Source organism: Harmonia axyridis, chromosome 3 (genome assembly GCF_914767665.1).
Source record: "Harmonia axyridis chromosome 3, icHarAxyr1.1, whole genome shotgun sequence".
Lineage (NCBI taxonomy): Eukaryota > Metazoa > Arthropoda > Insecta > Coleoptera > Coccinellidae > Harmonia > Harmonia axyridis.
Genome location: NC_059503.1, coordinates 23,603,898 through 23,618,618, shown reverse-complemented (window position 1 = coordinate 23,618,618; position 14,721 = coordinate 23,603,898). Strand labels below are relative to the sequence as shown.

The 14,721-nt window shown below is 36.3% G+C and overlaps 3 protein-coding genes across 3 annotated transcripts in view; 1 reads left to right on the top strand and 2 right to left on the bottom strand.

The window, feature by feature from the left end:
- The window catches only part of LOC123675620 (MAM domain-containing glycosylphosphatidylinositol anchor protein 2-like), a 158,888-nt gene that overhangs the window by 131,124 nt on the left and 13,043 nt on the right, over window positions 1-14,721 (top strand). The window contains exon 4 of the mRNA XM_045611053.1: window positions 7,522-7,643. Coding sequence (XP_045467009.1) covers window positions 7,522-7,643 — 122 coding nt within the window. The remainder of the gene's footprint in view (window positions 1-7,521; window positions 7,644-14,721) is intronic.
- Window positions 462-1,423, bottom strand: LOC123675621 (trypsin-like). The gene has a single exon (XM_045611054.1). It carries the CDS (start codon window positions 1,405-1,407, stop codon window positions 481-483), a length of 927 nt encoding a protein of 308 aa, XP_045467010.1. The 5' UTR covers window positions 1,408-1,423; the 3' UTR covers window positions 462-480.
- Window positions 3,102-4,072, bottom strand: LOC123675623 (anionic trypsin-2-like). Its single transcript, XM_045611055.1, has one exon. It carries the CDS (start codon window positions 4,047-4,049, stop codon window positions 3,123-3,125), a length of 927 nt encoding a protein of 308 aa, XP_045467011.1. The 5' UTR covers window positions 4,050-4,072; the 3' UTR covers window positions 3,102-3,122.

Here is a 14,721-nt window from a genome sequence, read left to right as displayed (position 1 = left end):
AGTAAAATGATGATGCGATGTTGTTCATCCATTGTCACATATCGACGCAAAAATTCAGATTTATTGCACTCAACCAGCTTCAAACACTGCTCAGATTCATTGAAACGTTGTTGCTTTTGATCGATTGTGCGCTCGTGCGGAACCCATTTTGCACACAGCTTTCTCATGTACAAATATTCGTGAATGATATGATGTACACGTTCAGTTGATATCTTCACAATGTCTGCTATCTCGATCAACTTCCCTTTAAGGTCATTCAAAATTATTTTGTGAACTGTTTTGATTTTTTCGTCGGTGACAGCCTCTTTCGGGCGTTCGCCGTCTTCAGTGCTCATTTCACCACGTTTAAACTTTATATTTGTTTAATTTAAAAACAAATTAATTCATTCTCTAAGAAAAAGGAGAATATGAAATTGAATTTTTAATGATCCCATACGATATTTCTTATAAAATAAAGTATACAGTAGATATTATCATATTTCATCTAATTTCGATTACAACAAGTGTTTTCGATAAAATGATGATACAAATTAATAAATGAAAAATACTGATGGATCTGATATTATTAACCCCATTATTGATGCTTCTTCCTTCAACATTCAATACACTTCCAATGAAATCGATCACAACATCAACTCTCGTGTAAAACCCAGCTTTCTGTCTTAGGGCGCATCCAAATCCATCGGACACTATTCCGATTTGCGTTCCATCACATATCATTGGTCCTCCAGAATCTCCTAGACAGGAGTCTTTACCTCCTGGTTTATACCACGCGCAGAGAATATAATAATTTCCCTTAGTAACATACTTATTACAATCTAAGGGTGGCAATAATTGAAGAGTTACGCATTGCAAGTTTGGATCCCGTGGTTTTTTTTCATATGCTGAATTCGGGTTTTTTGGGTTATATTCCTCTTGCCGACCCCATCCCATAACAATACTGTCGGGGCATTTTTTCCATATTTCATAAATCCTAGATTTAGGTAGTTTTACAAGGTCAACAGTTGCTGACTTATTAAATGACTCATCGACTTCAATTACAGCAACATCTATTATATTATCCTTCTTCTTGTATTCTCTGTGGATGCTGATTCGTTTTCCTCTACGCTTCTGTATGTGAAGGCTTGCAGGGGATTGAGCTCCCGCGACTACAGTAATCGATTCCGGGGACCTTTGGAGATCCACTACACAATGGGCTGCCGTCAAAACCATTTTGAATGTAATAAGTGATCCACCGCAGAATTTCAAATTCCTATCTCTATTAAGAAAAACTGCGAATTTTGAGATTTCTATTGGACACGGGGCGCCACCAACGATTTTGAAATTCAAATCTGAACTGTTCATGCTTATTGCCAAACAGGATAGTAACATAAAGTAATAAATCACGAAATTCAAAATACAATTCATGACAGATCATATTTAATCTTTCAAAAAACTTCACAATCTATTGTTGTTACTTGTCTTTTTGTTAGACCCAATGGACTCAGCCGCGAACCATGTACCCAGTTCAGTATGTTTCTATTAATCTAGTTTCGCATGAAAAGATCGTAAGTAAGTAATCACGGGGTGGATTAAGATGCTTAAGCTACGGATTCCTCGGACAGTCCGTCGACCGTCGCGTCCAGGCCCTCAGCCGTCGCGTTTCGACGATTCCATCTAACCAATGCATTTCAATGTAACCGTTTTTCTAGCAATCGCGTAGCTGGACGGATTCTGGACGTTCCGCAGGTTCCGCTGAGAAATGTGACTCGACTCGACTGTCCTAATCTGATGTGGTTAGGTCAAGTCAGAGCGACGTCTCTGGAATTTATGTGCGGAATAGATTCATCATGATTCCTGATTCTTGGAAGACTTCTCTTCTTGTTCCCATCTATAAGAACTCTGGTAGTAAAGGGGATGTTGAGAATTATCGTGGGGTTAGCAAATTGTCGGTCTTTGCAAAATTATTTGAGAGTCTTGTTTTGGATGTAATGTTTCACTCCCTTAAATCATCGATGTTGGAGAATCAGCATGGCTTCTTCACGGGTCGTGGTATTGAAACTAATTTAATAGTTTACACTGAGTTTATCTCGCGAGCTTTAGATAACCAGTTTCAGGTGGATTCGCTGTACACCGATTTCAGTAAGGCTTTTGATAGGGTTGATCACAATTTACTTTTGTCTAAGCTTGCTGGGGTCGGTGTGCATGAGGATCTCCTTAGATGGTTCTCTTCCTATATTTATAAACGAACGCAGCTAGTTAGTGTCAGAGGATTCAGGTCGGTCCCTTTTGTCGTTACATCTGGGGTACCTCAGGGATCTCATTTGGGACCCATTCTATTTTGAATATTCCTGAACGATATAGGAAGCTGTTTTAGATTTGTGCACTTCCTCCTATTTAAAGATGTTCAAAGAGATAGGATCAGTAAGAGACTGTGTAGATGTTCAGAAAGTCCTGATGCGTTCCCAGATTATTGTAGAGAAATGAATTTGATCTGAATGTAAATAAATGTTCATGCATGTCATTCTCTAGAAGCCGTACAAATATTGGGTTTCAGTATCGATTGGTTGGTTGTGAGGTGAAGAAGGTGGATCAGATTAGAGATTTGGGGGTGATTTTCGACTCAAAACTATCATTCGGTGCTCACATCGATACTCTTATTGCTTCTGCCAGTAGGTCTTTGGGTTTCCTTTGCAGGATTTGTAGGGATTTTAACAACGAGTCAGCTATGAAAGCAATATATTTTACTTTTATTCAGAGGAGAATCAATTTTGCCAGTATTATATGGAATCCTTATTACACTGTGCATAAGCAAAGGTTAAAGATATTGCAAAATAGATTCGTGAATGATATGATGTACACGTTCAGTTGATATCTTCACAATGTCTGCTATCTCGATCAACTTCCCTTTAAGGTCATTCAAAATTATTTTGTGAACTGTTTTGATTTTTTCGTCGGTGACAGCCTCTTTTGGGCGTTCGCCGTCTTCGGTGTTCATTCCACCACGTTTAAACTTTATATTTGTTTAATTTAAAAACAAATTAATTCATTCTCTAAGAAAAAGGAGAATATGAAATTGAATTTTTAATCATCCCATACGATATTTCTCATAAAATAAAGTATACAGTAGATATTATTATATTTCATCTAATTTCGATTACAACAAGTGTTTTCGATAAAATGATAATACAAATTAATAAATGAAAAATACTAATGGATCTGATATTATTAACCCCATTATTGATGCTTCTTCCTTCAACATTCAATACACTTCCAATGAAATCGATCACAACATCAACTCTCGTGTAAAACCCAGGTTTCTGTCTTAGGGCGCATCCAAATCCATCGGACACTATTCCGATTTGCGTTCCATCACATATCATTGGTCCTCCAGCATCTCCTAGGCAGGAGTCTTTACCTCCTGGTTTATACCACGCGCAGAGAATATAATAATTTCCCTTAGTAACATACTTATTACAATCTAAGGGTGGCAATAATTGAAGAGTTACGCATTGCAAGTTTGGATTCCGTGGTTTTTTTTCATATTCTGAATTCGGGTTTTTTGGGTTATATTCCTCTTGCCGACCCCATCCCATAACAATACTGTAGGGGCATTTTTTCCATATTTCATAAATCCTAGATTTAGGTAGTTTTACAAGGCCAACAGTTGCTGACTTATTAAATGATTCATCGACTTCAATTACAGCAACATCTATTACATTATCCTTCTTCTTGTATTCTCTGGGGATGCTTATTCGTTTTCCTCTACGCTTCTGTATGTGAAGGCTTGCAGGGGATTGAGCTCCCGCGACTACAGTAATCAATTGCGGGGACCTTTGGAGATCCACTACACAATGGGCTGCCGTCAAAACCATATTAAATGTAATAAGTGATCCACCGCAGAATTTTAAATTCCTATCTCTATTAAGAAAAACTGCGAATTTTGAGATTTCTATTGGACACGGGGCGCCACCAACGATTTTGAAATCCAAATCTGAACTGTTCATGCTTATTGCCAAACAGGATAGTAACATAAAGTAATAAATCACGAAATTCAAAATACTATTCATGACAGATCATATTTAATCTTTCAAAAAACTTCACAATCTATTGTTTTTACTTGTCATTTTGTTAGACCCAATGGACTCAGCCGTGAACCATGTACCCAGTTCAGTATGTTTCTATTAATCTAGTTTCGCATGAAAAGATCGTAAGTAAGTATTCACAGGGTGGATCAAGATGCTTAAGCTAAGGATTCCTCGGACAGTCCGTCGACCGTCGCGTCCAAACCCTCAGCCGTCGCGTTTCGATGATTCCATCTGACCAATGCATTTCAATGTAACCGTTTTTCTAGCAATCGCGTAGCTGGATGGATTCTGGACGTTCTGATGCGCTTAGGTCAAGTCAGAGCGACGTCTCTGGAATTTATGTGCGGAATAGATTCATCATACTTAAAATTGCATTTTTTTTTTTGGATTTTCAATGGCCTGTAACTTTTCAAGCGAGCAGAATCGGAAAAAATGGTGAAGGAAAATATATTGGGTGTTCGGGAAAATGTGGGAAAACTATCGGATTCAAACAAAACATGAAAAAACAAGATGACAAGTTCACATCATTTTTTTTCCTAGCGTCCCAAACTACTCAATATAATTTAAAGAATATTTAATATGATGAACAATAGTAAGGACCTCTTAAAATACTGCATTTAAATTTAAATTAGCTCTTTTAGTTTACCAGGGGTGGACTAGGTTCTTAATGTGCCTTAAGGCGGCCACTCACGATGCGCCCATGTTCGAGCGTTCGGATAATTTTACAGTCAGGCAGCTCGGGACACGACCGCACGACTGTAAATCAGAGAATGAACTTGACTGCCCGACTGGAATCTCTTGAACGCCTGCTACCAAACGCTCGAAAGTGGCGGGCATTACTGTGCCAAAACTGCATAGTTTGTCTTTGTCTTTGTTAATTTGTCGGATTCAATAACATAAACTAGAACTTTTTGTTCCTTGAATAACTTTCGTATTACACTTTGTTGCTGACAAAAAAAATTAGAGCATTAATGTAAGCATTAAAATGTTCAACCTAGTCCGCCCCTGGTAAACTAAAAGAGCTCATTCAAATTTAGGGGCAGTATTTAAGAGGTCCTTACTACTATTCAACATATCAAATTTTCTTCAAATTATGTTAAGTAGTTTGAAATTTATTCCCACATTTTCCCGGACACCCTGTATATGTACAAGTCAAAGATTCACCCTGTATATCTTTTGGCAATCATGACATGTTAACTTATATACTTTTGATTTATCATCTTTTGATGTAGTATTCATGTTGTTTTTCATTAATTTCGAAACAAATTCTCACCTCAGTAAATTCCGTGCAGATCGGTCAAAGAGATTTTACCTGTTAACTCGTTCACAACCTTCGTTTCAGACAAATTGTGTTCAAATTGTGAAGAATCCCCTACAATAGGATAGGGTAATAAAAATATCAACAAATAGGTTTTCTGAAGGATCTGCGAAATATTGAATATTGGGTACTTGGTATTAGAACTTATACAGGGTGACTCCTATCGACAGAACGAAACTTCAGAGGATGATTTGTTAGGTCAGTTTAAGAAAATAGGATCCTACGAACATATGTCCATAGTTACTTCGTTTCCGAGATACAGGGTGTTGAAGTTAAAAAAAGGGAAGGTACAAGTATCGTAAATATTCTGGAAACGATTTGGTTGATATTTGGTAAAGTTATTTGAAGTAATGAAGGGCTTATTTAGGCCTAACTAGATTGAAACTTTTAGGTTCAGTAGCGTCTCACTGGACACAAGAGCCAACAATATTGAGGAAAAAAGTAAGCAACTGACTTTTTTGTGGTTTTTATGCAAAAACCGTTTATATCCTTGAGCTATAAATGTAGGAAAACTATAAAAAAATACAGGTTTGTGTGTCATTGCCCCTCACTTTGGGTAATGGTGCTCAGACAAATCTGCGACACTGAGTTCATATTATAGGAGCTCAGCACCTCTACTTGGTCAACGAGATTCCATTTTTTTACTGTGAGGTGAAAATTGGCCCTCAGCCTAGTCTTGAGCTGTTCATATTTTCATTTTCCGTTTAATCTCTCAGAGTGGTTGATGGGATGGTATATTATTTCGCAACTTGTCTTTTGGACATTCCTTCAATTGCCTTTTTGGCAGGTTAAAGATATTCTTCTCTTTAAGCTACTTCAGCTTCCTTCGGCGATTTCTATAAAAAAAAATTGAAAAAAAAATCGCTAAAGGGGTAATGGCGCTCCGTTGAACGGTGTTACCCCAAACGGACGTTTTTGAATTCAACCAGAAATTAAAAAACACACATTGACATATGAATTTTTGGTAAAAGAAAGAATACAGTTATTTAGTGTACCTACAGTTAAATAATCTTCTAAGCGATTTGACTTGTTACTATACACGAATTTTATTCAGTTCTATGACAAACTTCTGTCCGTTATACTCATTCAGGAAATATTTGAGTATAAATCCATTAGTGTTTCTTCGCGATTTCACCCTTTGCCAGCTGAAAAAGAACAGCTTACTAGCCTCCTATAATTTCAAACAGGAAATAACCGAAAAATCGAAATGCGCTCTCGACCATGATACGAATAATAAAAACTTTCTGCATTGAACCTGCAAATATGAATGGCCCAGATAGAAAACGAGAAAAAAACCTCGAGAGCAGAAATGCCCCTATTCACCTGAAGTTACAAATTCCAGGCTTGGTGAATTCGCTGTATGGCAGGGTTAAATCTGAGCTTAACGGAATGAATAACGACTGCCATCAATATAGCTCACTGTGTACTGATTGCCCAATTCCACCATATTTAGAGAGGAGATTACTCTTCTATTCCAAATAAGTTTTTAGACTTTACATCCGTTCCTCTTCGTCCTGTGATTTCATTTTTTATTTGTGTCAAGTATCAAATTGACTGTGCTGTTCAATAGGCTAACTGACAGTATAAAAAAAAACAACAATAATGATTTTAGAGAATAACATATGATGAAAGGATTCTGATAATTACTCTGTTTCAATATGAAAAAAAAGTGAAACACTTTATTTTCGCTTATAGTTATTGTTTCTCTGTTTATACTTTAAATAAGTAAATTTTATTCCTGAGAATCGTAATAAAATTTACTTATTTAAAGTATAAACTCTCTTCAAGTAGTGCTTTTTCTTTATTTCACAAAATTCCAAGAATTTTGGATAATTCTTGTTTAAATTATCTATACATTCAGTTTCTGTTGGAATATTTCACATAATATTAAACAAACATAATCATTCTTGAGGTAATTACGTAAAAGTATTATTCGACCAATTCAATATTCACTTCTACATTCATAAGAACGTAACATTTCGAATCAATTTGTCCAGAATTGCCATTGGGGGTTGAAATAAATTATAACACAACGCTCCTGAAAATTTCCATAATGATGTCCATTCTACATTACGTATTATTTTCCTCATAAATGCTGAGCATGGGCATAATAAAAATTTTCTCCGTCCATTTCAGTGCCTCCAAGTATTCATATTCTTCCTCCTAATGGACAAGTCACCGTGCGAAGGGGTGGTCCAGTATCCTTTGAATGCAGAGCGAGTGGAAATCCTGAGCCTATTGTTCAATGGACAAAGAAAGTAAGTTCTTTAGAATTTTCGAATTTTGTTGATTCTCTCAGGTCCACTCATGAATCACAAGAACATCTTAGAGTAAGCATTTTTATTTGTTTAATTAGATGTTTTTTAGATAACATCCAAGATATATTCTCAAAAAAATGCGTTAGTCCAGTGATGATTTTGTTGCGTACAAATGGAACGAAATGGAGATTGAGTAAATAATTAATATTTATTATTGTCGTGCATTCGCCATTTTGCAACTGACAGCTAATGCGAGAATTTCATTCATTATACAGGAATGTGATCAACTATGAAATGATTTGATTGAATACTGCATTAATAACGGAATATTCATTCGTTTCCTCATATCTTCACCACAAATTGAATTTTGATTGTCAATTTGATTTATTAGTTCCAATAATAAACTGTTTGATTCGTTGGGGAAAAATTTTCAATCTCTCTTTGAAATTATTCATAGTGTTTTTTGGGTGATATGGATTCTGAATATCCGCTGAAGCATGCTTTCAACTTCTGCTCCATATATCGAATTAAATTGTGTAGAATGTTATACAGAAATGTTTAACTATTTTGTGAACTTGATCGAATTGAGTTGATTTCTTGTTTGTGAACCTCACGATTCCCATCACCTATAAAAGTATAAAAGTATTTTCATTACATCGAACGATATCAGTCTACACTCAAAAGAATGACTTATTGTGAACGGTATAAAAATAATATAAAGGCTCAAATTCAGGGATGAGCTCACATAAGAATTGAAGTGTTCAAAAGTATATCCAAAAGCGCAATTAGCATTAATGAATGAGCCATAAAAAGTTCCTTCTCGTCAGTGCTTTGCTCATTTATTGAAGTTTATCTGTGTTTTTGTACATTCATCGGATCATTTTAAGAAAAAAAGTTTTATAAACAAGCGAAAACGCATTGTTTTCGAGATACAGGGTGTTAAAGTTTGATTTTTTCTAATTGCACTTCCCTTCACAAGCTATTTAACCCAAATTTGGCATGGATATTCCAATATTCATTCTTTCATATGATGTGCTAATTTTGAATGCAAATTTACAGGATGATATTTTTTCTGGAACAGTGCACGATACTTTCATCCAAAACTTTTTTTTGTGGACCACTGGTATTTTAGAAAAATGTAGAAAGAAACTTCGGTCTAGTACTACTCTTTTTGGTTTCTTGTAGTTTTGTCAGATTTGCTACCGATTTCGAGAAAAAATTTTAAACAATTATCTAGTAATCCAGTAGGCTGTGATGAATAAATTAATTATAAGTTTTGGTTATTAATTTACGCAATCTGTAGCGATGATTAATAAAGATTCGATAAACTTGTAATCATCCCAAAAAGGTAGGATTATAAGAAACAACCTGTATCTCAAGAACGAATCATTTGCGGGCTCATGTTTATAGGACTTATTTTCCTCAAATGATCCGATGGGTCTGTCATTTTCATTTATATCGGGTGTCCCAAATTCGTTGTCCATTGAGGGGATCTCAAAACCCCTTTGAGCTAGAAAAAAAAATGAATGGCACATTTTAGGGCTCGATTTTTGAAAGAATTATTTTGGCGAAAACCGCAATCCCATTAATTCAACTGTTTTCAAGCTGTAAGAGAAAATTGTAAAATGACGTCAAATGCACATTTCCCCTAACTCCTTTATTATTGGTGCTATTAACATGAAACAAAAATATCCCACAGGCACTTTTTTTAGTAAAATCTATTGGTATAATAACTTATTTTTTATTGACATTAGTTTTGAAGTTATAATATAAGCTTGTGTTTTTCAAATGTACACCATAACAATTTCTATATCAGATAGAATCGCTCAATTTTTCCTTTTTCAAAAATATATATAACATTACATTCAAATTTCTTATTGTTGCTCTTCACTCTTTACTATATGTATTATTTTATATAGTTAGATCAGAGTCAGTGTTTTTGACATAAAATAGTTTTTGACATAAGTTTTTTTGAAGTAGTTTGTTTCAATTGTGAAGAATAATTGTCGAATAAAAATTAAAATTGAACACAACTAAAGACATTATTTGATAAAAAGACGACGTAACACTTATCAAACTATAAAAATCATCAGAAGTTTCAGTTTCTAACAGCAAATCAATCAAATGCCTTTTTATGATATCTGTGAACTTCAGATAATTAAAATATTCGGTGGTCACCAGAGATTTAATATCTTCAGATATCTTCCTCTGGTCACATTCAAAGAACCAACATTCATCACTTCACCCTGTATTATTTCATGAACATATTTTGGCTACTGTTGAGAAAAGTTCCAAAAACGCAGATAAACTCTTAAAATTGTTCAAGGAATCTTTTAATTTCTTTTGTAGGATTGTAGGCACCTTCAATTTAAGAACAACCTGTATACTGTTAGAAAATGCTAGTACTTATCACTTGTCTCAATACCGTTCATTCCCTATATGAAATCTAGCCAGAATTGACATACCAATATATCTCACGTCGATATCCGCATCCTGTCCAATTATGACCTATATTCCTCCGAGATCCGAACAATCTTGCCCCCCCATATTTATCCCAGCCCAGTGTAGGGAGCCAACTGACCGAAGCTGGTCGAGATTAGATCCCACTTCATCTCCTCCAATATAAATTAGCCCCTAAGTAATTTTCAGTACACCACTGACACAGCTAAATGAGGTAATTCTGCAGTCTAGCAATCAATTAAGTTTGTTATTTCTTTGAAAATTTTCGAATAATCAATAAAAGAAGAGGTCCCCAAGCAGAGCCTTGTAGAAGTCCCGAATTTGCAAAAAAAAAAAGAAAGCTTTAAAGCATATGTTTTTCCGTTGCCCGTAGGGCAACCAGGAAGAATGACGTTCACATCCTGTATACTATTAGGAAACTGAAATTCTCTAGTACTTATCATTTGTCTTAATACCGTTCATTTCTATATTAAATACATCCAGAATTGAGATTCCAATATACTAACTGACAAAGAAACTGCAACACCCAGAAGGAGCTGTTTAAATTTAATTTTTTTTTTTTTTTTGTAAAACATAGAAAGTATAACAAGGAGTAAATGATTGAATTTGGAGAAAAAAACGTGAAGGTTTTCTCATGTAGACAATTTCGTCACTTAAATATTGTAGTCATTTTTTGCAAGTTTTTCAAATTTTACAACAAACCAGTTGTTCGAGGAGATCCAAAGTCGATGTTAAGTTGTTGTTTAAATGCCTAGAGCAAGTGTACGCGGAATTTATTGCCAGCTAATTAATTTAAAAGAGGTCGAATTATTGCTCTACGGGAGGCGGGGTTGTCATTTCGAGAAATGACTAGCTGTACGAACAGAAATCCAACTACTGTTATGAAATGTTGTCAAGCGTGGTTTGGTAATGCCCAAAATCGAACAAGACTAGGCACCAGACGTCGAATGGCACAAATGAAGTTCAGGATCGACGACTAAGACTTATGGCCCATAGAGACCGATTTGCGACAACTCGATCTTTGGCTGATGAGTGGTTAGGAGAACAAGGCCATCCTGTAACTGTCCGAACGGTTTAAGCCGGATAAGGTCTTTTGGACTGCGGCATTATCGATCTCATCTTGTGTTACATCTGGCGGTTGAGCATCGCCAGCAACGATTATAGTGGTGTAGAGAACTTCAACATTGGAATATGGAATGTCATCAGGTTGTCTTTTCTGATGAATCTTGATTCTCCTTTGGTGCACATGATGGCCGAAGAAGGGTTGGACGACCTCGGCGAGAAAGAGGTGAACCTCAGTTTGATGTTGAGCGTCATGCACACCGGATATTAGGCGTTATGGTATGGGGGGCTATTCCACATGCAAATAGATCACCTTTGGTCTTTATTCGAGGAAACATGACAGCGCTGCGTTATCTTCAAGAAATAGTGGAACCATATATTCTCCCTTACCTTAACCGGCTCGAGAATCCAATATTTCAGCTAGATAATGCCCGACCTCATGTTGCCAGAATTAGTTTAAACTTTTTCGAAGCGACCCATGTTAATCTTTTGCCATGGTCGCCCATTGAGCATAGAGTCTTTGGCGGCTCTGAGACATGAAGTGCAGGCAGCTTGGGATAGTATCCCTCAAGATGAAATAGACCATCTTATTGCATCAATGCCGAGACATTTTGGGGAGTGTATAGATAATTGCTGTGGACAAACACATTATCAACAAATTTATTTAAAAAAAAATGTAAACCCTTCGTTTTTTCTCCATATTTCATCATTCACTCCTTGCTATACTATCTTTGTTACCAAAAAAATTGAAATTTAAACAGCTCCTTCTGGGTGTTTCAGTTTCTTTGTCAGTAAGTATATCTCACGTCGATATCCGCATCCTGTTCAATTATGACTTATATTCCTCCGAGATCCGAACAATCTTGGCCCATGTATTTATCCCAGTCCAGTGTAGGGAGGCAACTGACCGAAGCCGGTCGAGATTAGATCCCACTTCATCTCCTCCGATAGAAATTAGCCCCTAAGTGGTTACTTCTCCGCGCTCTCTTGCAATTGGCGCCGGACCGCGTATCACGGCTTTAATTCCGGGGATTCCCCTCGGCCGGATAATTGCAGGGTTACCTCATTACGGTACCGGAGGAATCGCTCGAACCGGAATAATTCCCCATATGCGAAATGATGAACAAGGACCGGAGGAGCCCTTCATAGTTTGGATACACCACTCGGCAATCTGCATCGGCGCTGGATTTTCGTTATGCATTTCAGGGAATTAACCCATTGTGCATTCGACGCGATCGTATTCTGGGGAATGGGAATCTTTAATTGGTAGGAGGGGGTTGGAAGTTGAGAGAATTAGAAGTGGAATCGATTTCATTGGTTGAATACAATCCGATTCAATCTAGCCCAGATATATTTTCGTAATCGGAAAATATTATATAATTCTTCTTCTTTATTATGGTTATGCTCATCTTGTGGTATGATGATGTTATAAGAGTTTTTCCTACAGCTATGAAAAGTTGCCTATATTCCATAGTTTACTGGAAGTTCAGAACTATGTATGTAGGCTTGGTTAATCGATCGTCTAGAGGTATGATTCGATTACCTGGCCTTTCGTCTTTTTCTCCGTGACTTTGTTGGATTTGAATTAATTAAACTCTTTTGAATTATTTACACCTATTTACAAAGCCACAATTATACAGTACAAAATCAGTATTGAGAAGATCTTAATTACGTCTTAATTACAAGTTTCTCACTACGGTACTGAATTTCGTCTTTAACTCGTTTGTTGATTACTCGAAACGTCTTGGATTATCACGTCTTCGTCGTACTTCAAATTTTTGGTCGTCTCGTCTTTAACTTGTTCGCGACTCGTCTTAATCTAGTCCGCGAAACGTCTTTTCGTCTTACGTCTTAAGTTGACCGCCTGAACTTGACTCGTCTTCGACTTAAGTTAAACTGTGTCTCTGCCGATTGGAACTACTCTGTCTCGAATATCGACCTCCCTTCTTTTCGTCTTGGCCACACCCTTAGGGGAAAGTACCATCCCCTAGTCCAATAAGAGCTTTGCCGTACCGCCCACAAAGATCTTCGCGGATTCCTGCAAATTGAATATTCTAGAAGGACTAGAACCTGATAAACAGATGTAACACATCTGGTACGACCGTGTTGTCTTCGAACCTTATCAACCCCCCAATAAATCTCTTCAAGATTTACAACTCTTGACATATCTTCGACACCTCGAAGAATAACACATCCTTTTTACATTATGTACAATAACAATTCGTTCCCTGTAAATTCATTGAAAGTGTCATGCCCTCGACACTTGAAGAAATTAATAGGTCTCCAAGCATCCGGTTGACCATCTCAATTAGTTACAGGACACAATAACTGGATCCTACATGTATTACTCATACAGTGAGAAATACACTTTACTCACCCCGCGATGGATAGTCCAATGAAATTGTGCTTATGAAAAGTCGTTTCTATGCATAGATACTGTCAACGAAGGCCATTTACTTGTAATACTTAAATGTGTGCAGTTGTAGGAAAAGTATAGTGATAACATGTGGAGAAAGTCCTTTTTCCTGCAACTGCTATGAAAGGTAGCGTATTCTTCATAGTTTACTCAATTTCAAAACTATGTATTGCTCATACTGTGGAAAATATTATTTCTCACGGCACTTTGCCCGCACGCAAGTTGGACTTTCCCCACTTGTTGCACAATATACTAATTCTCACTCAAGGGTTTTGCACACTCGTGAGAAAAGTTGAACTTTCCCCACTTGTTGTATATTTTACTATTCTCTAATCCTGTACAAGAAGCATACGTACAGGTGCAAAAATCCAAGTCGAAGACGAGGATTTTTGTTCCACCAGAACATGTTTTTTGTTGAAATATTACTTAGCAACGTGTCCTTTCGATTTTTTCAGATGGATTAAATTCCCTTATGATATTAATCACGAAAATATTCCGTTATCTTCAATAAAAATTCAGTGAGTTAAAGAAAATAGTGTTTATTTAATACTCAAACAGAAGGCTCGTTCTAACACTCGTTCATTCAAAAGGTTTACCATGCCATAATATTCCTAAAAGTGGAATACCTAGACTGTTACCTGGACATAGAGCCAAGCAGTTAATCGAAATTGCTAAGAATAAAATATCAATGCGTTACGATTTTTTTAAGGATACAATTTCCAGAGAACTGGAGATAAAAAAGTGTAGAATATCGTCAAAGAAAGAAATACCCAAAATCCAAGGTTTGGTGTGAAATTTCCCAGAAGACTGAGTTTGTTGAAACCATGGACCTTCACATTCAATATAAAACATTTGATTAAACCTGTTCTGAAAATTGTCTTAAAGCTAAGAAATTGTATGAAAAAATTTGTGCCAAAACTTTTGACATAAACGAACTTCAAGAAACCTCTCTCTCGCGTTATACTAGTTCTATTGATATTTATTTTGTTGAGCGGTTTTGAATTAGGTCATAGATGGTATATTAAGAGTTATATTGAGCTCAAAATTAGAGAACTTGTGACGCACTTATTGGATGTGTCTTTATTACTGCTTAATAAAATGTTTTCATTTTATTGTCCCATTCTTGATGCCAGACTACGA

Coding starts and splice junctions, on each gene's coding strand:
- LOC123675621 (XM_045611054.1), bottom strand. CDS start 1,407: ATGAATTGTATTTTGAATTTCGTGATTTATTACTTTATGTTACTATCC.
- LOC123675623 (XM_045611055.1), bottom strand. CDS start 4,049: ATGAATAGTATTTTGAATTTCGTGATTTATTACTTTATGTTACTATCC.